The following is a 24,220-nucleotide window of genomic DNA, read 5'->3' as shown; positions in this document are numbered from 1 at the left end:
CACTCATACCCCAGAGCAGAGGCTGCTGGGTCGCACTGCTTCTCCACCTCACTGGACCCTCCTCTGATATCCCCTTTGCCATCTCCCACATGCCCACCATTGCTTAAGCAGGGGGTGAAATCTAAGGAGGGAGGTGGGCTCAGTGATATCTTGCAGACAGAATGGGGGTCAGGGGCCATGGCTCAGAAGGAAGGGATAAGCAAAGCATCAGCTAAAAAGGAAGACCAAGGAAGGTGGACCAGTGGCATGAAGAGGCTGGGGGGAGGAACAGACGCCAGCCTGGCAGAGAGGGGAGCCACTGGGGGCCAATTCCTCCACCCAGAAACTCCAGACACCCAGGCACAGCTCCAGCCTTGGAGACACAGACAGGAAACACTGAGAGCCCACCTGGCCTCAGTATCCAACGGGCAAAGATCAGAAAAATAAGGAGTCCTAGTGTATGTTAATGTGTCGCCCCTATGACGTGTCTGTGTTCTCAAAGTGGGGGCCCCAAGACCAGCAGCATCGTCATCTGGGAACTTATTAGATATGCCTTAACACAAGGAAGCCACTCATGTCAAGATTTGCATTCCATGAGAGAGATTCAGGGATTCTTCATTCAGCTCTAAGCATCCCCTGAATGCCCCTATTCCTGTGTCTTCTTTCGTTGATTTGACACATTTATTAAGCCTTGTCACAGTGCTAGGACAGTGCTAAAAGGCTTCTGAGGGGCTAGGACTAACACAGAATCACATAGTTATGATGCAGTGCAAGAGTGTCAGTAACAGTCTGAACAGAGTGTGGGCACGTGTTGCTGGCTGGCTTCCTAGAGGCTGGGGGTTGAAAATACAGGTTCCCAGGCTTGAAGGATGATCTGGAGTTGGTGGAACGTGCAGGAGGTGGGGCTGGCATACACGGACCCAAGGGCCCTTTCCAGGAGCACACACGCCAGCTGCAGACCCATCTGGGAACCTCTGTCCACCCACAGATGCTAAGGCTCCACGGACTCATGCTCAGAGCTGACAAGTTGCTGCCCTCCCAGCTTAGGGAGATGACAGTTCTCTCTCAGCGGCCCTGGCCCAGACATGAATGTTCCCTCTGCCTTCACCCCATCCTCATCTCCTCCCACACAGGACACCGCTGACTACGTGAAGCCAGTGACCTTCTCAATCGAGTATTCCCTGGAGGACCCCGACTACGGCCCCATGCTGGATGACGGCTGGCCCACGACCCTCAGGGTCTCGGTATGTCCTGGCACCCGGGGAAGCAGCTCTGGCACATACCCCACCCCAGCCCTCACCTCCTCCCAGAAGCCCAGGCTTTGTGAGGGCACAAATGAGTTCTTCCCCCTATTGCACCTTCCCATCTCCTGCCCCACAGACCCCCAGCATGTCCTTCCCTCCTTCCTCGTGACCTGTGCTGAGCGGTTTCTTAAGGGTAAGACCAGCCTTCAAGGTTTCCTGTGTCCCCAGCTGAGTGAGCTTGGCATGGATCCTGAGAGTCACAGGATCAGAGGGACTTTAGTTCTTAATCACCACCTCCCTCATTTACAGATAAGGACACTGGAGGCCAGACAGAGTGATTCAACCACAGAGCCTGGTCTGCACTGGTTGAATGATCGACTTATTGACAGTCCTCCCAGCTCCAAGTATTCCAAAAATAAGTTGTTTTAGCCTCATCAATGGCTCTGCACACCCCTCAATCCACACTTCTCAATCCCTGGCTCTAGGAGTATTGGAATTGTCTGGTACCTAATATTCAGATGCTCCCTATGTCTGCAACTCCATATAAATCCCACACAAAGAAAACGTCAGACAGTTATCAGTTCTATCTAATCTGTTCTAGGAGAGCAGGCAAAATAAACCCTGAGGATCTAGGAAACAACTGTCAAATATTCCACAGTGGTCTAAGACCATGACCCGTGAGTTCCAGCCTCTATACTGTCTCTGAGAATTATATAGAACCCAGCCAGCAAACAACAGTCTCAGAATTACTCACATGCTTGCTTGTGTTTCTCTGACGTAAAAGCACTGTGTAGTCAACAGCAAGGTTTCTGAAGATCTCTGTTCTCATTCTCCCCCATCAGCCTCCCCCAGCTCCCTCCTCTTCCCAGAGCTGCCACATCTCACCACCTACCACCCACCTCACACCTTCCCTCTTCTCCTGATTCTGAGTCACAAATGTGTAAGTGAGAGTGTCTGAAAATGCAGTTCAGGAGAGGGGGGTGATACTGGCCTGGCAAGGCTGGAATCCTCCTTAGTGAGCAGGGGAAAGCTGGATACACTGAATCTTAGTATTTTCCCCATCACAGTCATTACAAAGCCACTACAGCTCATGAGTGGATACGAGTCACTCATTCTATAAGCTTGCTGAAGCCCGTGGCAGATGAATGGGAAAGGTATTCTCTGATGATGATACGGATGCAAGGTGGTGATCAAGGTCATAGGCCAAGTCAGAATAGGAATCAGCTCATAGGTAGTGTCATCATGCAATGAGATGATGGGGGGAGGGATTCCTGGAGGAGGTGGCCTTCCCATGGTCCTTTAATAGACATGAGATGGGGACAACAGGCTTTTATTCCAGGAAAGCTGACAGCATAGCCAAGGTGTGGATGTGGAAACAAGCAGGATGAAGGGATGTGTAAAGAAAAGATGAGAAATAGAGCTGAAACCGTCAGTCTGGGCATATTACCAAGGGCTTTGGATAGCAGCTAGATGTTTCAAAATCTTGTCAATATAGATTTCTAGCCTCCAGCAAATTAGAAGCATTCTTCCCATCTCTCTGCTATAAGTTCTTATTTAGTTTCTCCTCAACGCCCAGCACTGTTCTAGTACCATAAAATCTTGCCTCTGGGGAGAATGAGCCATTCCATACAATTGAGTATAACAGATGCTTATCGTGTTAAATTATCCCTTTTAATCAAGTGGATAGAAATTTTTCTGAGGGTTATTCTATAGTTTTCACACTTAAACAGTATGCTGGGCAGGGGTGGGGCGTATTTCATTGGAGACTTGAAATCACCAAGGTGAACTCGGAAGCTAGAATACAGTGAAGCTCCCAAGGGCTTCCAAAGTGTCTGGAGTTATGTCCTGTCATTTAAAGCCTTGCTTTGCCCTCCTTTGTATAGCTCTGCTTTGTATTCCTTGCTAGCTGCTTCAAGCTACAAATCCACCATGGATGGGGAAGCTAAGGAGCAGACTTAATAGAAACGTGTCTAAAGCAAGAAAACTTGGATCTGAGAAAGGGCTTCCCTGGTGGCTCAGACAGTAAAGAGTCTCCCTGCAATGCAGGAGACCTGGGTTCCATCCTGGATGGGGAAGATCCCCTAGAGAAGGGAATGGCAACTCACTCCGTTATTCTTGCCTTGAGAATCCCATGGACAGAGGAGCCTGGTGGGCTACAGTCCATGGGATCACAAACAGTCAGACATGACTGAGCGATTAACACTTTCAGGGAGCTCCCCTCTTCTCACTTCCAGAGAAGTCAGTGACCGTAAGATACACCTGGCCTCTGATACCAGCTTCCCCTCCCTTGATCTAGGCTGTGCTCCTGTTTCACCACTCAGCTCCAGACTTGAACACCCACCCACCCACTGAGCACTTCTCCCCGGATGGGTCACAGGCACTTTAAACTCAGTGTGCCCCAAACTGATCCCCTGCATATAACCCCTCCATTTATAAATAAATGGTGTAGGCATCCTTTCAGACACTTGAAACTTGGCCAACATCCGGGACCCTTTTCTCCCTTAGTCCTGATGAACTCCAGGTCCTGCCGCTCTGCCTCTGAGGTCCCTAACCTGTTTCCCACTCTGCACATCCACAACCACACCAACACCATCGTCATCTCTTATGTGAACATTGCAGCAGCCTCCTCAGTAGGGTCTTCAACATGCATGTCTAGGAGGACAGTCCCAGCCTAAAGCGGTCAGTGACTCCTATCAGTTGCAAGATACCACCGCCATGACGCTGTAGAACATGACTCCAGCCATCTCTCCATCTCCTGCACCCCTTACTACAGCAACACGAAATAACCATTATTCCCCAAACTTACCATGCTGCCTCATGCCTCAGGCCCTTTGCACAGACTCGTCCTTCTTCCCAGACTACCCTCTCCCTGATCCACCCAGTTAACTCAGTCCTCCTTTGGAACTCTGACCAACTGTCACTTCTGTGAAATCATCTCAACCATCATGGGCCAAGATTACCTTCTCCTCCCTCTGCCTCTTCTATTTCTCATACAAATTTTGCGTATTTCACACTGTAATTATTTGTTCACACACCCATCTTCCCCATGAGTTGAGAGCAGAGGCTGTATATTCCTCATCCTTTACCCCCAGTACCAGAGAGCTTCCTCCCCACAGTAAACACTCAATCAGTGTTGACTGGTGCCAGGTAAGTGGGTGTTCTGTGCTGGTACCTTGCTTAGAGGATTGAAAGGGACCCAGGATGAGTTGAGTTTTGAGCCATGTTCTAAAGAAAGGACTATCTATGCAAAGCCATGATCAAAAGCAGCATGGTATCTGTGAAAAGGGCAGAAAAAAAACAAAGCCCATGTCTAGTGCCACAGAGAGAGGAGCTGGTGTGCTGTGAGGGTAAGGGATGAGCCACAGGGAAGACCGGGACTGGAGGCTGTGGGTGCCCTTTCCAGCCGCCATACCTGCCTCTCCCTGGCCCAGGTGCCCTTCTGGAACGGCTGCAATGAGGATGAGCACTGCGTCCCTGACCTCCTGCTAGATGCCCGCAGTGACCTGCCCACAGCCATGTGAGTTGGTTTCTCCCCTCTCCACCCTGACTCCTTTCGCTCCCCTGCCAGTGGATCTGGGCTTCCAAGGCTCTGGATGACAATCTTGCATGCCCTTCTCCTAGGCAGCAAGGACCAAACACCGAACTTGGAGCATGGGCCTAGCTTAGGCTCTGCCTCTAACTCCTGTGTGACCTCAGGGAAATGCCTAGCCCTCTCTGGGCCTAAGTGACTGCCTCTCTAAAATGGATAGTTAGTCTAATCCAACCTTCTCAAGCTTTGTTTAGAAAAAGAATCCTTTCTATACTATAAAGCTAAGAAAAGGTGGAGACTGAGGACCTAGCGTTCTCAGTACTCATTGTGCAACTCCCAGACTAGATGACTTGTGAGGTCCTTGGACTGACCACTTGGGCTCAATGCTAAGGAGTTAGCGGGAGATGAGCAGGGTGATCACGATCCCCTGGAAGAAATAAACTAGCAGACAAGGAAAAATAATGATCCTATTTCAAATTTATGTAATGTGTTTTCAAAAAATTTATGCTTAACTTTTATTCAACTAGAGATGATTAGATAATAAACATATACCGTAAATGGAAATAGTATAACGTGATTGCTGCTGCTGCTAAGTCGCTTCAGTCATGTCCGACTCTGTGCAGCCTCATAGACAGCAGCGCAACTAGCTGCCCCGTCCCTGGGATTCTCCAGGCAAGAACACTGGAGTGGGTTGCCATTTCCTTCTCCAATGCGTGAAAGTGAAAAGTGAAAGTGAAGTTGCTCAGTCCTGTCCGACTCTTAGCGACCCCATGGACTGCAGCCTACCAGGCTCCTCCGTCCATGGGATTTTCCAGGCAAGAGTACTGAAGTGGGCTACCATTGCCTTCTCTGATAACATGATTTTATATGTATATATATAAATAAATAAACAATAAGTATCTACTGTATACCACAGGAAACTGTATTCTGTATCTTGTAATAAGGACTTGCCTGGCAGTCCAGTGGTTAAGACTCTGAGCTCCCAATGCAGGGGGTACCGGTATGATCCCTGGTCAGGGAACTAACATCCCACATGCTGCTTGGCACAGCCAAAAAAAAAGTGTGTGTGTGTGTGTGTGTGTGTGTGTGTGTGTGTATAAAGCTTATAAAGGAAAAGAATCTGAAAGAGAATAAATATATATAGATATATTAATATATATAACTGAATCATTTGACCATACACCTAAAACTAATACAACATTGTACATCAGCCATACTTCAGTTAAAAATACAAATAATAAACAAATAAATAATAGAAAAAGTACAACCAAACCTTGTGAAAAGGAGTAGAAGCAAAGATTCTAACCAGCTGGGCTAATAATCAGGATTGTCTCTGAATTGAGCTCTGAGCTGCCTGGCAGCCAAAGCCCAAAGGGAAGCGTGCTGACGGCGGGTTGATGCATGCACAGTGAGGCCTACCCGTGCCTTCCCCATCCCATGTGCCTGATCCCTGCCCGTCCCTTTGCCTCAGGGAGTACTGCCAGCGGGTGCTGAGGAAGCCTGTGCAGGACTGCTCTGCCTACACGCTGTCCTTTGACGCAGCGGTCTTCGTCATAGAGAGCATGCGGCGGCGGGTGGCAGTGGAGGCCCTGCTGGAGAACAAGGGTGAGAACGCCTACAGCACCGTCCTAAACATCTCCCAGTCCGCAAACCTGCAGTTTGCCAGCTTGATCCAGAAGGTAAGATCTTGGTGGCCTGCCTGAGGGGAAGCGCACAGGCAGGAGAGGAGGGCTCCAAGTAGGGGCCTACCTGCCCTTCAGAATCACCTGGCAGCTTAGAGATCCCTGTGTCCGTACTTGTGCCCGACGTTCTCACTGATGTGGTCTGGGCGGGGCCTGGGTCAGCCTGCTATTAAAGCTTCCGGGTGATGTCAGCGTGTAGCCAGGGCTGAGACCCACGGGGAAGGGCAGTCTGAGCCTTTCAGAACCAAGGAGAGGAATCTCCTTCAGCCTGCACCCTTGGCCCTTGTTAGGGACACACACACATTCACACACATATGTGTGCACAACAGCATGCACACACCCTCTGCCTACAGTTCCCCCTCCAGACTTTCTCAGAAAAGTCCTTCTAACAAGAATCAGAACTGACTTCTCCCCCACTTTAAAGCTTCCCATGGTTCCCAGCCGCTTTCACAACAAATCCCAAACTCCTGTTCCGGCATTCAAGCCCCTTCCTCCTTCCCCATCCACCCCTGCCACTTCCGCCCTCGCCTATGGCCCCACTGGCCCCCACTGTTGCCCAGTACACCTGCCCTTTCACACCAAGGCCCCCTCCCTCCTTTCCCAACAAGCTCCTGCTCCCTCTTGGTAACCCCTTACAAGGCCTGCTTACATTTCACCCTCTCAACAACCCCAGGAGGTGATGGTGGTGGTCGTGTCCCCCTGTACACAGGAGGAGATGGAGGCTCAGAGAGGGTTTAAGTGGACTGAACAGGGTTGGGCAGCCAGCAAGTGGAGGAGCAGGATTCCCACCCAGCAGCTGGCCCCTGCCCGCAATTCACGAGAGAGCATGGTCCCTGTGCCACACTCCCTGGGGTGGCTTCGTGAAGCCCCAGAAGGTCACACAGGGCCCCCCAGCCTGCACAGCTCCCTGGCACAGCCTTGTGCATACTCCATGGGCATCATCAGTGTCTGAGCGCTGCCCTGCTATAACCCTGAACTCCCAGAGGGCAAGTGCCCTTTCTCAATCACATCTGTCCCCAGGGCTGGGCATGCAGAAGGCCCTCAAGACAAGTCTGTTGAACAAGCCTAGGAGATTATTGTCACGTGTGGGTGCTCGGGGGTCCCAGGCTCCATCAGACACAGTCTCTGTCCTCACAGATCTCACAGTGTCCACATGGGGCCTGGGGGTTGCAGAATAGAACAGCCAGCCCTGTGTTCTCACCTCGACCACCCCTTCCATTGGCCTGGAGAGAGACAGGACGACCCCTCCCCAGCCATACACACACACACACACACACACACACACACACACGAGCACGCACTCTTCCTATAGAGCAGGAAGAGAAGCCCAGTGGAGTGAGGCCCACTAGAAAAGCGGGGGGCTTCCTGCCCTTGATGGGTCCCCAGTGTCCTCAAATAGACCCCAGGTCAGTGCATAGAATGCAAGGAGAAGTTGTTAATGCAAAATCACTTCCTCTGCCAGGCCCAGGTCCTGCCCCGAAGCCCAGAGTAAAAGCACCCGGCTCACCTGATAGTCTTTAGGCCTGTTCTTCCAGAGATTGTTTATCTCTATCTGGACTTAGGTTATTTAGGGGAAATAGAGCCCCAAACCTGCATCCATCTTTTCCTGCTGCCATAGCCCAGACTGTCCAAGACCAATCCCATGCCTGTTCATAACCCTCATGGGAAGGAATCATGGTGCTTTGTTTCTTCGACACAAAGGGACTTTGGAAATGTGTCCTGTCAAGGGCCATGTCCACAGGCACACATACACGCATACACACGTGTACACATACACATGGCATATAGTATGTGAGTAGGGCTGGCCTATAGTCTCGCTCCTTCACCAGCACCACCATCCATCCCCAGCCCAGGAGGTGCTCACAGCAGAAACAGCCCCTCCTTCCTCTCCCCAACCCCTACCACCCAACAAGGAGACCTCAAGTGGAAGAAACCACTTTCTGGTGGACTGAGCTGGTTACCTCCCATCTCTGGGCCTCACGGACCCCACCTGTAAGCTGGATGATAAGTCCTGCCTCCAGGCTTGATCCAAAGGGCGTGACACAGCACGTCCATGAGTCCTGCCCATTTTCTTCACAACCGGGCACTGCTGGAGCCAGGCCTACTGCCCTGCACCGGCTCCTGCCATGCTCTCTGCACCCAGAACCATGCCACGCCCGCGCCTCCAGGGGCTCTGTGCCTGCAGCCTCTGCTGCCTGTGCTGCAGCCTCAGCCTGGGCAGGTGGGGGCTGGGGGCAGGGGTGGCCCCCAGACCTGGGTCTGAGACCCCACCTAACTACTGCCCATGACGCCCCCACCTTCCCCCAGGATGACTCAGATGGCAGCATCGAGTGTGTGAACGAGGAGAGGAGGCTCCACAAGAAAGTCTGCAACGTCAGCTATCCTTTCTTCCGGGCCAAGGCCAAGGTGGCGGCTGGAGCGTGGTGTGCGGGGGGCCTGGGGCGGGTCAGGCTGGGGCGGTGTGCCCAGGACCGATCAGGGAGGCACGGGGGGGAGCAAGAGAAGTAAAAGCGAACAGAGGGGCAGACTGGGGAGGGACGGAGAGGCCTGAGGGTGGCTTTTAAATTAAGGTTGTTTTATTCTCCCAAGAACCAACATTTGAATGACCTAATCAGCCAGCTACCCCCAGGGCTGACAGCACACCCCCTGAGAGCGTGGGCCCTCACCTCAGGGAATCCTGCCACTTCCGCCCCCCACTCCCCCACCTCCTCTTGGCCAGTTAGCCCTCTGTACTGTACCCTAGCATGTTTTTACTTTTTAAAAAAAATTTTTGGCCTCACCATGAGGCATGTGGGATCTTAGTTCCCTGACCGGGGATTGAACCCATGGCCCCTGCATTGGAAGCATGGAGCCTCAACTGCTGAACCACCAGAGACATCCCCCTAACATGTTTTTAAAATGTCCAGCCTCTGTCTCCCCAGCTCTGCCTGGGGAGAGATGGGGAGGAAAATGAATGTTTTTTGAGCAGGTACCATGTGCTTAAAAGTACATGTGAAAAGAGTGTAGAGTTGGGAGAAGCAACTTCCTGGGAAAGGGAGGTAGACTTCAGATTGTGGGAGCATTTTCCCATCCCCTGGGCAGCAGGCAGCCACTGAGGGTTCCAGAGTAAGGGAACAGCTAACTGAGGCCAAGCTGCTTGTAAAGTGAGAATCAGACAGAGGGGAGCCTGAGGCAAGGCTAGCTGGAGAGCCGAGTGTGTTCCCAGCAGCAGAGTCTGCAAAGCTGGGGGATGGGGCGGGGGATTAGGGCTCCTTATAAAAGAACTTGTCAAGATTGCAGTGTTTGAGGTGAGACACTGACACACTCAGGAGCTCTTGGGTGAAGACCCAGGAGGGGCAGCACCCAGCCCAAGCTTCCCCACCCCACCCGTGGCCACTTGGGGAGAAAGATCCCCGCCACCAAGGTCTCCTTGAGAAAACCAATGAGGGTCAGACCTAGGAAGAGCACCAGCGTTCTGTGCAAAGCCCCAGTATAACCACCAGGCAGGACAGAAGGTAACGAGAGGGTCACAGGGCACCATCAGGGGCCCCAGGCCCTACTCCTGGGGGAAGGCCGAAGGCAGCACGGGGACCAGGGCCATCGGAGCGGCGGGAGGGCCTCTGAACAAGGAGACAGATGTGCGACTAGCCTGCTGAGTAGCCTGGGACAGCCTCCACGCTTCCCCACCTGTTCACACGCAAGAACAGGGAGTGCACGTGGGCAGTCTCACCACTCCCTTCTGGCCGCACCTCCCATGGTGCATGGTGAAGGCCGGCTCCCCTTCCTGCCATCAACTCACCCCCAGAAATTCCTGCAGGAAGAGTCTGAAGTTGGATTCGCGGCCAATGGCACCCCACTCCAGTACTTTTGTCTAGAGAATCCCATGGATGGAGGAGCCTGGTAGGCTGCAGTCCATGGGATCGCTAGAGTCGGACACGACGAGCGACTTCACTTTCAGTTTTCACTTTCATGCATTGGGGAAGGAAATGACAACCCACTCCAGTGTTCTTGCCTGGAGAATCCCAGGGACGGGAAGCCTGGTGGGCTGCCGTTTATGGGGTCGCACAGAGCTTTTTCTGTGCTGCAGCAGCAGCAGTGGCCGGTAGTTAAAAACAAAAAGGGAGGTGGTAAAGGGCTGGCTCCACAGCCAAGAAGCCCCATCTCAGGAGCTGTTGACCTTGGCTGCGTCCCCTCCACAGCCCCCAAGCGCAGCTCACATTACTCCAGCACTTGGTCCTCCCTCCCCCAGTCCATTCCCTGCCAGCAGGGTCCACTGAGAGGGCAGGAGCTGGGAGGGGGGGCCAGGGCTGCTGCGGGCAAGCAGTTGCCAGCCATCCCAGCTCCAGCAACTCTTTCTTTGCAGGTGGCTTTCCGTCTGGATTTCGAGTTCAGCAAATCCATCTTCCTGCACCACCTGGAGATCCAGCTCACAGCGGGCAGGTCAGGGCTGGCCCACTCCTTTTCCCTCCCCACTTGCAACTCCCAGGCCCTCTTCTGCTACTAGGAACCGCCCTCCCTACATCCCTCACTGCCCCAGCCTGGGAGGGCCCCAGGTTAGTCCCCAGGTGCTGGCGAGCTGCACTGCCACTGTTCTTCAGCTTGGATAGAAATAATAATACCCTTACCTTTATATAGCAGTTACTTAAAAGCTTACAGTTGTGAAGCACTGGGCACATATTATCTCAGTCAGTCTTTACAGCAGCCTCTTAAGACAAGCAAAGCAGGACTTATTCCCATCCCACCTCCCAGGTAAGAAAAAGCTCAGAGAGGTTGAGTGAATTTCCCATCAACACACAGCATGTAAATAGCACAACTCGAAGCTAAACACTAGATTTCCCACTCCTCCCATCCAAGCACTAACCAGGCTCAACCCTGCTTAGCTTCTGAGAAGGGGCGAGATGGGATGCATGCAGGGTGGTATGGCCATAGACAGATTTCTTCCTCCCTATCCAGTGCTAGATGAGATGGGGTGCATGCAGGGTGGTGTGGTTACCCTGCACAGATTTCCTCCTCCTTATCCAGTGCTCTTTCTGCGCTGGCCCCTTCTCTCCCCTTGGAAAGTTCCAGTTTTTAAAGACCTTCTCTTAACTCTCTGTGGATCTGTCTGTCTGTCTCGCAGGTTTCCCTGAGGCAGTTCACTTTAGGTTGACACCATGAATCACCCATGTCAGTAATAAACACACAAAGGCAGGAAGGGATTCTAGCTTTATAAGGCTTTATAAACCCTCCTGAGAACTTCTCCACACTGGAAATAAATCTGGCAGCACCAACCTTTGAGCGCGCACACCAGTCAGCAGTCACGAAGTGCTGGTGATCCACACACCAGTGCAGTTAGCCAGTCTGTGCACTTGGGTGGAATGCTCACCTGCCATGAGGTGAAGATGTGTTGATATCTTGAGGCCTCCCTCTAAGAAAAGAGCCCCTTCTCACAGGTAATGAACACCCTTGCCTGCAGAGTTCTTGGCAGCGTGGCTGCTGGCGGGCGCTTGTGAGTTGGGCGTGTGTGTGTGTCAGACTCCCTTTTCTAACTAAGCACCTCTCTGGGTTAACGCTTCCAAAGGAAATCCAGCTTCATGCACCTAATGAGCAGAAATTGTATCTCTTTATGTCTAAAATGATCTGCCCTGGTGGTGTGGTTCGTGGTGCTCAGAAGTAAAGGGAAGCGTATTTGACAAAACTCTAATGCCTCCCTGGTATTTTAAAGGCAGCACACAGCCCCTCAGCCACCCCATGGGAGCTGCCCGACCTGTACCTCAGAAAGGTCAATTCAAGAGTCAGTAAACGCTCTCAGTTCAGTTCAGTTACTCTGTCGTGTCCAACTCTTTGCAACCCCATGAACCACAGCACACCAGGCCTCCCTGTCCATCACCAACTCCCAGAGTCCACCCAAACCCATGTCCATTGAGTCGGTGATGCCATCCAACCATCTCATCCTCTGTCGTCCCCTTCTCTTCCTGCCCTCAATATTTCCCAGCATCAGGGTCTTTTCCAATGAGTCAGCTCTTCGCATCAGGTGGCCAAAGGATTGGAGTTTCAGTTTCAGTTTCAGCATCAGTCCTTCCAATGAACACCCAAGACTGATCTCCTTTAGGATGGACTGGTTGGATCTCCTTGCAGTCCAAGGGACTCTCAAGAGTCTTGAATCAATTCCTCATGCACCTCTCCTCCCCTGGGCAGAGCCTTGCCCTACAAGCATAATCCCCACCCCCGGGGCCCCCAGAGCAGGACTTGCCTGGCTAACAGATGAGAGGGGGCACAGGCTGCTGTGAGCAAGCTGGCACGGTCCTCCCAGCCTCCAGCCCAGATGTGCTGTGCCCAGAGAGAGGGCAGGGAAAGCTGAGGTCCAGGTCCCCCACCTCCCCGGCCTTTCCCCTCCTGGGAGACACCTCCAATGGCTGCCAGGCACCGCACCCCCAGCTGGCCTCTCTGGAGCCACAGCCCTAGACTAGCCGGGAGGCTCCTTCTCAGCCCGGCTTGGATCCCTCCAGCCGCCCTGAGCCAGTCGGGGTGTGGGGCTGAGTGGAGGGAGGGCTGCCCCTTCGTGACCGCAGGCGCGGCCGGCTCTCCTTGCAGTGACAGCGATGAGGAGGAGAGCACCAAGGAAGACAACACGGCCCTTCTGCGCTTCCACCTCAAGTACGAGGCCGACGTCCTCTTCACCAGGTGGGCCGGGGCCCCGGGGCCCTGTGCTGAGGTACTTGGAGATGCAGCCAAGTGTATCCCTAAGAGTGCAGTGCCCCGTCCATGAAAGGGAGGCAGTGTCCACTAGAGGAGGAGGAGGCACAGACCTGGTCACCAGGGAGCTCCCTGCAGGGGGCACCCCAAAGGCTGGGGGCACAGGCAGTATCCCCAGGAGAGGTTGCAAGTAGGGCCCTGCTCTGCAGAGAAGTCAAAACAATATCAGAACTTGCTAAAAAGTCCATCTGCATTTCATTACCACCTCACACTGGCAATTCTAAACAGTATCAGTGAGAAAATGCTCCTGCCCCCAGGGCAGACTGCTCCCACCACCCCCCTCCCTCAGTCTGCTCCTGGCCCCCAGTCTGCCCCCTCTACCTCCCAGAGCTCCCAGGTAGGTGGAGAAGTCAGGAAGTAACAGCAAACAGAAAGCTCTGGCCCTCCTTCAGCCAACACTAGAGGTGCACAGTGGGCAAGTTGGTGATCGAAAGAGGCCATGCGCCTGGGCAGGAGGCAAGGACTGGGATGGTAGAGAACTGGCCTCTGATTCATGCCCATCCCACACCCCAGCAGACATTGCTAATTGATCTCAGTGCTTATTCCTGCTGGGAAGAAGCCTTCCCAACACAGCCCTCCCAATGGACACAAGAGGAAACCTGTTTGCTGTGATCCAGGGAGATGGGAACATGCCCACACCTTCTTTCGTTCGTTTATCCATCCAGCCAACGCCGACTGAGCTCACAGCGTCCCTGTCCTCTGTCCCTGTAGGAGCAGCAGCCTGAGCCACTACGAGGTCAAGTCCAACAGCTCCCTGGAGAGATACCATGGCATTGGGCCTCCCTTCCACTGCATTTTCAAGGTTAGGCTGGAGGGCAGCCAGGCAGACAGTGAAAGACAGGAGCTGAGAACCCCCATTTGGGAGGGAAGGAATCTGAAAGCGTTGCCAGTGCCCAGATTCCAGCCTCAACCCTGCCACCCCTTCACTGTGTGACTTTAGGCAAGTCCCTCCCCTCTCTGAGCCTTTCAGTCCTCATCTGGAAAAGTATGAGGCTGGACCAGGAGGGTGTGTCAGTGAAGAATAGGTGTATCTGCTTATGACTTTTTAAATGTGAAAAAACAGTGATATATATAATGCTCTGGGGTTTATTCTCTCCCATAAAAAAGAAGTCCAGAGTTGACAACTTTACAAAGTCCCCTGGGACTGGGTCTCCTTGTGTCCGCTCCACCATCCTCAACATGTGATTATCAACCTCTCAAGTTCACCTCATAGTCCAAGGTGGCTGCAACTCCAGTCATCACATCCTCATTCCAGGAAGAAGGAAAAGGAGAAGAGTGTGCAAGACACCTCCCTGAGTAACCTCTTTGGCACTGCCTCACACGTCCAATTACCTCTCATTGTCCAGAACAGTGTGATTCAGCTATACGGGAGGCTAGGAAATGTGCCTTTTTGCCTTGGTTTCTGTCACTAAGGAAGAAGGAAGAAGGAAAATTAGGAGGCATTTAAGAGTCTCTGCCCCATAATCTCCCCAGCCCTGAATTGTTGGGCAAGAGTCGGGAGCAGGCAGACAGCTAGAAACACACAGATGCCTCGATGGCTCATCCAAGAGAGGTTTAATAATCTGCCCAAGGCCACACAGCTCAACTGTGGCAGCAGCCATGGGTTATGTGTTCAGCCTTTCTGATTCCAAAACCCTGTTTGTAATCACTGCGGCTCTGACATTGAATAGATGATGAGATGGTTGGATGGTATCACCGACTCAATGGACATGCTGCTGCTGCTGCTTAAGTCGCTTCAGTCCTCTCCGACTCTGTGCAACCCCATAGATGGCAGCCCACCAGGTTCTGCCGTCCCTGGGATTCTCCAGACAAGAACACTGGAGTGGGGTGCCATTGCCTTCTCCGTCAACGGACATGAGTTTGAGTAAACTCCGGGAATTGGTGATGGACAGGGAGGCCTGGCGTGCTACAGTCCATGGGGTAGCAAAAAGTCAGACACGACAAGTGACTGAACTGAACTGAACTGACGCTGAATGCATCGCAGCTAGAATGTGCACCAATGCACACTATTTACATCCTGCATCAGAATGTAATCATTACATCCGTTAATGATTCTCTCTCATAGTAAAGGAGTTGCTGTCACCATCTCCACCCAGACCTCTGTTCAGGGCGACACCCAAACGAGGGTGAAAAGGGGAAGTAACCCTTGCTCTCAGCCTCATGGCCCCCAGTGGCGGTCCTCAGCCTCCAGGAGCCCATCCCTTTCAGCTTCCATGCGGTTTCCTTCCTGCAGCCCCCAGCCAAGGTCTGGAAGAGCTTTAGAGCATCCACAGTGAAAGGGCCAGGGAGCTTGAAGGAACTTGTTTCTCAGGCCTGGCTGGGGTTGGGGGGCTCACCCCCGTGGATCTTGTCCCCCACCACCCAACCACTGCTGGATGTACTGACACCTCCCCTTCTCGGGCCACAGATCCAAAACTTGGGCTTGTTTCCCATCCATGGGGTGACAATGAAGATCACCATTCCCATCGCCACCAGGGGCGGCAACCGGCTACTGCTGCTGAGGGACTTCCTCACTGACCAGGTACCCACACCCCGGGGGGCCGGTGTGGGTAGGGGACAAGCAGACCACTAGGTGTGCTCCTTCCCTGGCCCAGGGCCGGCTGGGCCTTCCCTGGGCAGAAGGGAGAGAGGACTGTTCAGGCTGCCGAGTCTGCCAGGGCTGGTGTGAGGCTGGCTGCCTGTTTCCTCGTGCAGGTGAACACGTCCTGTAACATCTGGGGGAACAGCACCGAGTACCGGCGTGCCCCGACGGAGGAGGACTTGAGTCGCACCCCACAGCTGGTGAGCGTCCCCATGCCAGGAGCCCGGGACGAGGAGAGGGGCTGCCTGAGCTCCTCGACCAGTAGTTTGTCCACAGGAGCTTATCGAAGCCTCTCTATGTCCCAGCCTCAAACCAAGAGGAAACAGAAAAGATACTTCGTATCCTTAGTGGGCTCACATCTCAGGGGAGACACCGGGTTGAGTGTAAAGAAGCCAGGGGTGGAGGCTGGGAGTACCTGTTGAGTGAGGGGCAGAGAAGCAGACAACCTTGAATAAGAGGAGCAGGGGGCCTTCCCTGGTGGTGCAGTGGCTAAGACTCTGCATTCCGAATACAGGGGGCCCAGATTCGACCCCTGGTCAGGGAACTAGTTCGCACATGCCACAGCTGAAAAGCTCCTCCATGCTGCAACATTCCGTGTGCCGTAACTAAGGCTCAGTTTAACCAAATTAAAAAAAAAAAAGGAACAGAGATCATGGACTTGCCCTGTGCCTAAAAGGGTTAGTAGGATACGGACAAACAGAGGAAGGAGGAAGGAGCCGAGACGGAACAGCGTAACAGAGGCCAGACCCCATGGGGCTTGTACTGGAAGCACTGATCGTATCAGCCGGGGCCTCCCTGTCCCCAGAGATAGAAGGCTGTGCTTAGTAGCTCAGTCGTGTCCGACTTTGTGACCCCATGAACTGTAGCCTGCCAGGCTCCTCTGTCCACAGAATTTTCCTGACAAGGATACTAGAGGGGGTTGTCATTTCCTCCTGCAAGGGATCTTCCTGACCCAGGGATCAAACACTCGAGTCTTGACCCTTGTGCGTTGGCAGGCAGGTTCTTTACCTTTAGTGCCATCTGGGAAGCCTGAAACGGAAGCCAATGTCAACGCCCAGGGTCCTCCCAGGACACCTGCTAGGGTCCAGGTTTCTGTTCCCGGGGCTACCTCTGCCCCACGCACCAATTTCTGAGCATGCTTTCATGACTCCTTACCCAAATAAAAATCTTCTCTGTTTTCATTTGATTTCCCCAAACAAAGCGTCTTTGGAGTGTAGTGCACGGTACTGAAGACAGACGTGGGTGGGGTGAGGTGGCTGCAAGAGAGCCACACAAATGAGTTTAACCTAATAAATCCTAATTATTTGATGATTTGTTTGGGTTTTCTATTAGGATAGTGTCATCTGCAAGTAATAATAGTTTTAGTTTTACCATTCAATCCTTTTAAATTGTTTTTCTTATTCCTCTGTCTAGGAGCTCCAGGGCAATGCTAAACAGAAATGATGACCATCTTGTCTTAATTCTGCATTTAAAGGAATTATTTTTAGTTTTTCATTGTGAAATGTAATACTTGATGTAGTTTTTTTTTTTTTTTTAAATAAGCACCCTTATTCAGATTCAGGAAGTTCCCTGGTAGTTTTTTTTTTTTTTTTTTTTTTTATCACAAACAGAAGTTGGATTTCATAAAATGCTTAAAGTTAAAGCGTAAGTGCTTAAAGTTACTGCATCTGTTAAAGTAATGTATCACTTTCCCTTTAATGTGTTTGTAGGGGGATGACATTTATAGGCTCTCTAATGCTGACCTAAAGTTCTGTTCCTGGAATACATCCAATAATGCACAACTTCAAATGGAGCATCCGATATATTAATACTGTCCTTACCTTGTCCTCCAGCCAGCCTCGGCAGCCCCAGCCCCTGTGGCCTCCACCCCTCACCTCCTTCCTTGTCCCCTGTCCTCTGTCACCCTTCCCCAGGAGCAAAACCCCACTTGGTCAAGCTGAGCAGCTGAGCCATCTCTCTGGTGGCCAAGCCCCTGCTCACCCAGAGACCCTCCTCTTTCAGAATCACAGCAACTCTGATGTAGTCTCCATCAACTGCAACGTGAGGCTGGCCCCCAACCAGGAAATCAATTTCCATCTGCTGGGGAACCTGTGGTTGAGGTCCTTAAAAGCAGTAAGTAGAGCTCCAGGGCCAGGCTGGAGGAGACGGGTGCTAGGGAGTCTCTCCAAGGGAGGGGCCAGCTCCTGACAAGGCCTCTGATTACACAGCTCAAGTACAAGCTGATGAGAATCACGGTCCACGCCGCCTTGCAGAGGCAGTTCCACAGCCCATTCATCTTCCGCGAGGAGGATCCCAGCCGCCAGGTGAGCACTTGGAACCCTACAGACCTGGGCTCGTGCCAGGCCAGCTTGGGGAAGGGTCATCCCTTCGCTTAAAGTTTCCCTACTCCCCCTGCAGGAGAGAGACGGACAGGCCTGCCGCAGTTGGTGCAACATCAGAGGAGAGGGGAAATAGAGACAAACAGGCCGTTGGGACAAAAGTAGGAAGAGGGGACCAGAAATAGGCATTCATCACCCTGTACCTGGGGGGTGGGGGGCACCAAGCTCTATACCTCCACAGCTCCCCGGAGGCAGAGGAAGGAGGGACACCTGCGTGTTTTACACTGGAGGAAGCACAAGCGCGGTCCAGGCTGCCTGCCTCCTGCCTCAGGGCGGCAAGGCTGGGTCTTGGCAAACTGGCAGCCTAGAATGGCCAGCGAGTCCTCCCCTCCTCATCCATCCTCAGCTCAGATCTAATTAATGAAGGCGGTTGCAAACTGAAATTGTGAAGACCAAGGAATGGGAAGAGTCTCTGTATTGGGACTCTTTTTTAATTGAGAAAAGCCAGATTGTTATAGATCAGACTGGCTTGAATCAGGGTCCAGGAAAGGAGCGAAGATCCAGGCGGTGCTCCTGGGAAAATGAGAAATTGGGTCTTGAAATGAAGGTGGGTGTGTTCTTGCCTGGAGAATCCCAGGGATGGGGGAGCCTGGTGGGCTGCCGTCTATGGGGTCACACAGAGTCGGACACAACTGAAGTGACTTAGCAGTAGCAGCAGCAGCTCTAGGAGCTGGGCATCTCAGGCATGGGACTCTGCTGCCCTCCACTGGCCACGTCCCTGAACTGTGGTCTGGGCTCTGGGTGAGCCTTCTATCCCAGGTGTCCAGTGAATCCCCAGTCCCATCCCAGGAGATGCTGGAGAGCAAAATACGCTGGGTCAGGAAGCCAGACCTTAACAAGTCACCAACGTCGATCCCAAACAGTGTAGAGGTGTGCCAGGCCGAGAGGGAGCCCAGGCAGAAGCCCAGGAGCAGCAGTCAGGCAAACACCCCGGGAGCAGTTTTACTTGTTCCTTCTGCAGCGTTTTGTCGGGTTTTCCTGCTGTTTCTCAGCCTCCACCACAGATAAATGAGGCCAACAAAGTGTGGGTGCAGTCTGAGGGTGAGCCCAGGTCAGAGCAGGGCATGTCCAGGAGGGCTTTCTGGAGATAGTCCACTTGATCTGAATCTCAGGAGACATGCGGGAATTTCCCAGGCAATCAAGTGAGAAGTGTGGTGCGGACACCACACACGTAACGACCTCACTCTCCACACCAGTTCATTTGTCATTTACTAGTTTATGACTTCTCCTTCCACTCCCACCCCTCACCCTACGAAACCCCTCTTATACTCTGGATGCCTCGCTTCTCTTAGAAACCCAGTCACCCCCCACTTAAGCCCCTGGTGACTTGGCTCTGAGCAAGGTGCCAGCCTTCAAGAGTGGAAAAAGCTAGATGGGACCTGCTGTGGGTGGAGCCCTGACCATATGCCATGTTCCCTGATCACCCCTCATGGCTCTGAGGGACGTCCTCATGGCCACTTTCCAGATATGGAAATGGAGGCTGTGTAAGGTAGGGCAGAAGGGGAGTCAGGGGCCAAGCCGGGCTCTGCTGCCATGCTGTCGAGGGGTGCATTCATTCAGGCTTTCAGCGAGGTAACTGAGCTCCTGCTCTGGGCAGGCCCTGTTCCACACACTGAGGATAGAGCAGCAAGCAAAACAGACAAGCCCCTGCTCTCCCTGGAGCTGACCCTCTGGACTGGGGTGGGGGAAGAGGCAGTGAACATAAGTTCGATGTCAGTGGTGATAAGCTCTGCCCAGAAAAACGCAGACGCGTAACGGTGGAGAGGAGGTGGTGCTGTTTTATACAGTAAGCCCGGGGGAGCCACTGCATAAAGGGACAGAGACCGGGAGCAGCACAATGGTGTCTCATGGTGGAGCTCTGCCAGCAGAAGGAATGGAGGTGAGAGTCCCAGCAGCAGGCGCAGTGCCTGGCGTGCTGGCGGCCAGGTGGCAGAGTCGAGAGCAAGGGACGGAGCAGGAGATGAGGCTGCAGAGATTCAAAGGGCCAGAGGGCGCAGGGCCTTGCAGGCCAGGACGAGGATTCTAATTTTCTCTCTGAGTGAGATGGGAAGCCTGGGGAACCCAGCAGAAAAGAGAATACACCCCCTGCCTCTGGCTTCCAGAAACAGGCTGAGGAATGAGATCAGGAGTTTGTGTGAGGACCACGTGGACCGACGGATATGAGTCAGGAGCACAGTGGAAGGTCTTCCCTGCTGGCCCAGTAGTTAAGAACCCAAGCTCCTAATGCAGGGGACCCAGGTTTGATCCCTGATCAGGGAACTAAGATCCCATAGGCTGTGTGGTGGTGATGGTTTAGTCACTAAGTCATGTCCAACTCTTGCAATCCCTGGACTATAGCCTGTGTGGCATGGCCTAAAAACAAACACAAACAAAAATAGTTTAAAAAAAAAAAGAGTGCAGTGGAGAGTCCAGGTAGAAGGTAGAAACATGAATGCATCAGCTGGCGTGAAGATGGTTACGGCCTTCCCCAGAACTGTGTTAGGGCTTTCATGGCCCTGGGCACTTTTGCTTTCAGGGCTTTTCTCCAAAAACAGGGGGAAAAAAATGATTATTTTATGACTCGGTCTGTATAAAGACAAATAAAATCCAGGCAAGATTATAATCATCTTTTGATTCTAACTTTAAAGGAAATTAGAACATTTTTGTGGGCCCCTAAAAGCACTGTGAGTTAGTCACTCAGTCGTGTCCAACTCTTTGTGACCCCATGGACTGTAGCTCGCCAGGCTCCTCGGTCCATGGAATTCTCCAGGCAAGAATTCTGGAGTGGTTGCCATCCCCTTCTCCAGGGGATCTTCCTGACCCAGGGACTGAACTTTGGTCTCTTGCACCGCAGGCAGATTCTTTACTGTCTGAGGCTTCAGAAGCACTGTGGGCCCTCACCACTGTGCCCACTGCACCTACTTCATAAGGCAGCTCTGAGGGAGGGTCCCGGAGTGACTGGAGATAAAGAAGAGGTCCACGGAGAGGGAGATGGGATGAATCGGGAGATTGGAATTGACATATATATACGCTGATACTATGTATAAAATAGATAACTGACGAGAATCTGTGGTATAGCCCAAGAAGTTCTACTCAATGCTCTGTGCTGAAGGAAATCCAAAACAGAGGGGATATATGTACACCTAGAGCTGACTCACTCTGCTGTAGATCCGAAACTAACACAAGACTGTAAAGCAACTACACTCCAATAAAAATTAATTTTAAAAAGATGTCCAAGGGCAGAGCCATGGGACACACCAGCATTTAGGAAGCAGCAGCAAACAAAGCAAGAAACAGTAGCCCATGTAGAAGGAGGAGGATCCAGGCAGAGAGAAGTGGCCCAAAAGCAAAAGCAGAATGTGTCTCGGAGAGAAGGTGGGATCGCCTGGTCACTTAAGTCAGGGGTCCACCGTGCTGGGGCGGGGGGCTCTGAGGCCGCTCAGCAGGCTGTGTGCCGCCCACCCCTGCAGTGTCTTCCTGGGGAAGGGGACGCAGCTCTCCCACCAGCTGCCAGATGTCTCCTGCCCTCCTGCCCTGCCCCAGGCTGCCGCCCGCCTGGGGCCCCAGGACAGTAGTCTGTTGACACGGCCCCACCCCTCCCCTTGCAGATCACGTTTGAGATCTCCAAGCAAGAAGACTCGCAGGTCCCCATCTGGATCATCGTGGGCAGCACCCTGGGGGGCCTCCTGCTGCTGGCCCTGCTGGTCCTGGCGCTCTGGAAGGTGAGAGCCCTGCGGAAGGGTGGGGCAGCACCCTGGCTGTCCCGGCCTGGGGCCCCAGCCTCTGAGCTGTGTGGCCAGTGCCCACATGCTCCTCGACATGGGAGCTGGGGCCCGCCCAGCCTCCTCCCCAGAACTCTGCGGGCTCCTCACCACAGCAGGCAGATGGGCCACCAGAGGGCACTCAACCTGTGGCTCCAGCCCTTTTGTGGGTCCCCTTCTGGGTCCCTGATGAAAGCTAGCCTTCCTCTGATCAGAAAAAAAGCAAGCACACACAACCACAGAATTTCTCCAATTTAATGTCAGGCTGTTAAGAAATCCCTTAGAAGCCTTTCTTTGTCCCGAGTCTCGAGTTAAGAAGCCCCGGTCTCAACCTCCTCCTATTCGAGATAAGGTGAGAGGGGGCCCAGAGAGCGGTAGTGACTCGGGCAGCGTCAAACAGCAATGCTTGCCTCTGGACATAGGCTCCATCCGCTTGGTTCCAGCCTCCGTGTCACCAATGAAGAGGCCCCTTGGCCAGCCTGGCAGTTGGTGGGGGGTACTCAGTGTGAGCAGCGGAGGCATTCAGGGAACGCTTCTGAGGAAAGCAGCCTCAGGAGGGTAAGTGGAGGGAGGGGAGACAGGCCTTGCCCACCTGCCCACCCCTGACATTTCTTCGTCTCCCCACAGCTCGGCTTCTTTAAAAGTGCCAAGCGCAGGAGGGAGCCTGGCCTGGACCCCACACCCAAAGTGCTGGAGTGAGGCTCCTGAGGAGGCTGTGAGTGGATGGGGGCCAGCATGCGGGCCCAGGCAGTGTGCAGGCCCGGAGCCCACCGAGCTGGGGCGGAGAGGACACCGGCTCACTTTGCACTTGACCTCATCTCCTGAAAGACTGAGTCTGCTCCCTCTGAAAGGAACTCGAGTCAGTTTTCAGAGGGACTGTCCTACTGGGAGCCGCAGCACCTCCAACACAGGTCCCTAGGGACTTAGAGGGACCCCCCCCCCAAGGTACACCCCAAAGTCACCCCCAGGCTGTGCAGAGGCATTGCCACCCCCACCACTAAGGTGCTAGGAAGTCATCATCACCCCATCCTCAGAAGAAACCCGGAGAGGAGACTACAAATGCCAACGCACTCTGCCTTCTCCGGACCTGTAGTTGCAGGGGATCCCAGTGGGACAGCAGATCTGCATCCTGCGCTGTCCCCCCATCCCTGCACTGCCCACAGCTCCCGAGTCACCTCACCCCTTCCTAGCCGGAGATAGGTCCCTGGAGTGCCCCCTGAGTGAGGGCCCCAGTGGTGACAGCTGCTGGCCAGGATGAAGACAGACTCTGGAGGCAGAGACTGTGATGGACAGGCAGCTGGGACCTAGGAGAACCAAGAGGAGGGTGCGGGTGGGCTCTTCCCCAGCCCCCACCTGCGTTCACCTGACTGACACCCACACCCCGCCCCCCACGGTGCTCGCAGCAGCCCCGGGCCTGCAACTGCCGCCCCTCCCGCTGCTTTTGTTGTTCCTGGGTGCTTGGCGGAAGCCTGTGGATGATGCAGTCCCCAGGGCTCCACGTTCTCACTTCACCTTCCCCACAGCCTGTCCTGATGCAATGGCTGCAGGCTGGGGGCAGGGGTGGGGGGCCCTCCCTGCATCACCCCCTCCCTATACACATACACACACATACACAGCCTCCCACCCCTCCTTGTCTCTCACACACACACACTCTCTCTGCATCATGCCCTACCTACACACACACACACACACACACACACACACCCTCCCTGCATCACCCCCTTCCTCTACACACACACACACACCCTCCCGGCATCACCCTGTCCCTACACACACACACACACATACCCCGCCACCAACCCCACCTCCAATTCCTCCCTTCTGCTCACCCATCACCCATGCCCGGGAGAAGCGCTGGACCAGTGCTGAGGGGTTCTCCACGTAACGTACTGGATAAAGCCAGTGCGGGGACCTCTGGAGCCTGTGCAACCTTGGTGGCAAATATCTGATCGGCCAGCCCCTGGGACAAGTGGACCCACCAGTGATGGGGCCCCGAGGACAAGAGGCACGCCTGGTGCCCAGCCGAATAATTTATGCCTTGACCTGGTTTTGAGGTAGGAATGAAAGGGGATCCATCAAAGGCATCTGTCCCCTGACACACAGTACGACCTTTACTGTCGTAAATATTTTTAAGAAAATTTTAAAAATACAGTGTTTAAAAACAACCAAGAGGCTGCCATCCTTTTGTGGGCAGAACATGTCCTAGCGAGCTGCGCTCTGACAACGAGAGGCGGATGAGGGGCTCCTGTCAGGAAGGGGCATGTCCACCCCTCGCTCCCTACAGCATCCCCTGCCAGGGCCACCTGTCTGGGGTGGGCAGCTCAGTGATGGGGTCCTCCCTCCCTCCCACGCCCACTGTTCCTTCTTTAGCCA

The 24,220-nt window shown here is 53.5% G+C and overlaps 1 protein-coding gene across 1 annotated transcript in view; it reads left to right on the top strand.

Moving 5' to 3' along the window:
• Positions 1-24,012, top strand: part of ITGA11 (integrin subunit alpha 11) — a 133,178-nt gene extending 109,166 nt beyond the window's left edge. Inside the window, exons 18-30 of the mRNA XM_070377343.1 lie at positions 1,113-1,223; positions 4,655-4,740; positions 6,224-6,431; positions 8,742-8,840; positions 10,777-10,853; positions 12,987-13,076; positions 13,860-13,950; positions 15,556-15,669; positions 15,843-15,929; positions 17,731-17,841; positions 17,937-18,032; positions 21,695-21,808; positions 22,475-24,012. Coding sequence (XP_070233444.1) covers positions 1,113-1,223; positions 4,655-4,740; positions 6,224-6,431; positions 8,742-8,840; positions 10,777-10,853; positions 12,987-13,076; positions 13,860-13,950; positions 15,556-15,669; positions 15,843-15,929; positions 17,731-17,841; positions 17,937-18,032; positions 21,695-21,808; positions 22,475-22,546 — 1,356 coding nt within the window. The 3' untranslated portion in view covers positions 22,547-24,012. The remainder of the gene's footprint in view (positions 1-1,112; positions 1,224-4,654; positions 4,741-6,223; positions 6,432-8,741; positions 8,841-10,776; positions 10,854-12,986; positions 13,077-13,859; positions 13,951-15,555; positions 15,670-15,842; positions 15,930-17,730; positions 17,842-17,936; positions 18,033-21,694; positions 21,809-22,474) is intronic.
• The last annotated feature ends 208 nt before the right edge of the window (positions 24,013-24,220 follow it).

This window comes from Bos mutus, chromosome 10 (assembly GCF_027580195.1).
Source record: "Bos mutus isolate GX-2022 chromosome 10, NWIPB_WYAK_1.1, whole genome shotgun sequence".
Lineage (NCBI taxonomy): Eukaryota > Metazoa > Chordata > Mammalia > Artiodactyla > Bovidae > Bos > Bos mutus.
Note: the sequence above shows the minus strand (reverse complement) of the source record. Positions and strands in the feature narration are given on the sequence as shown.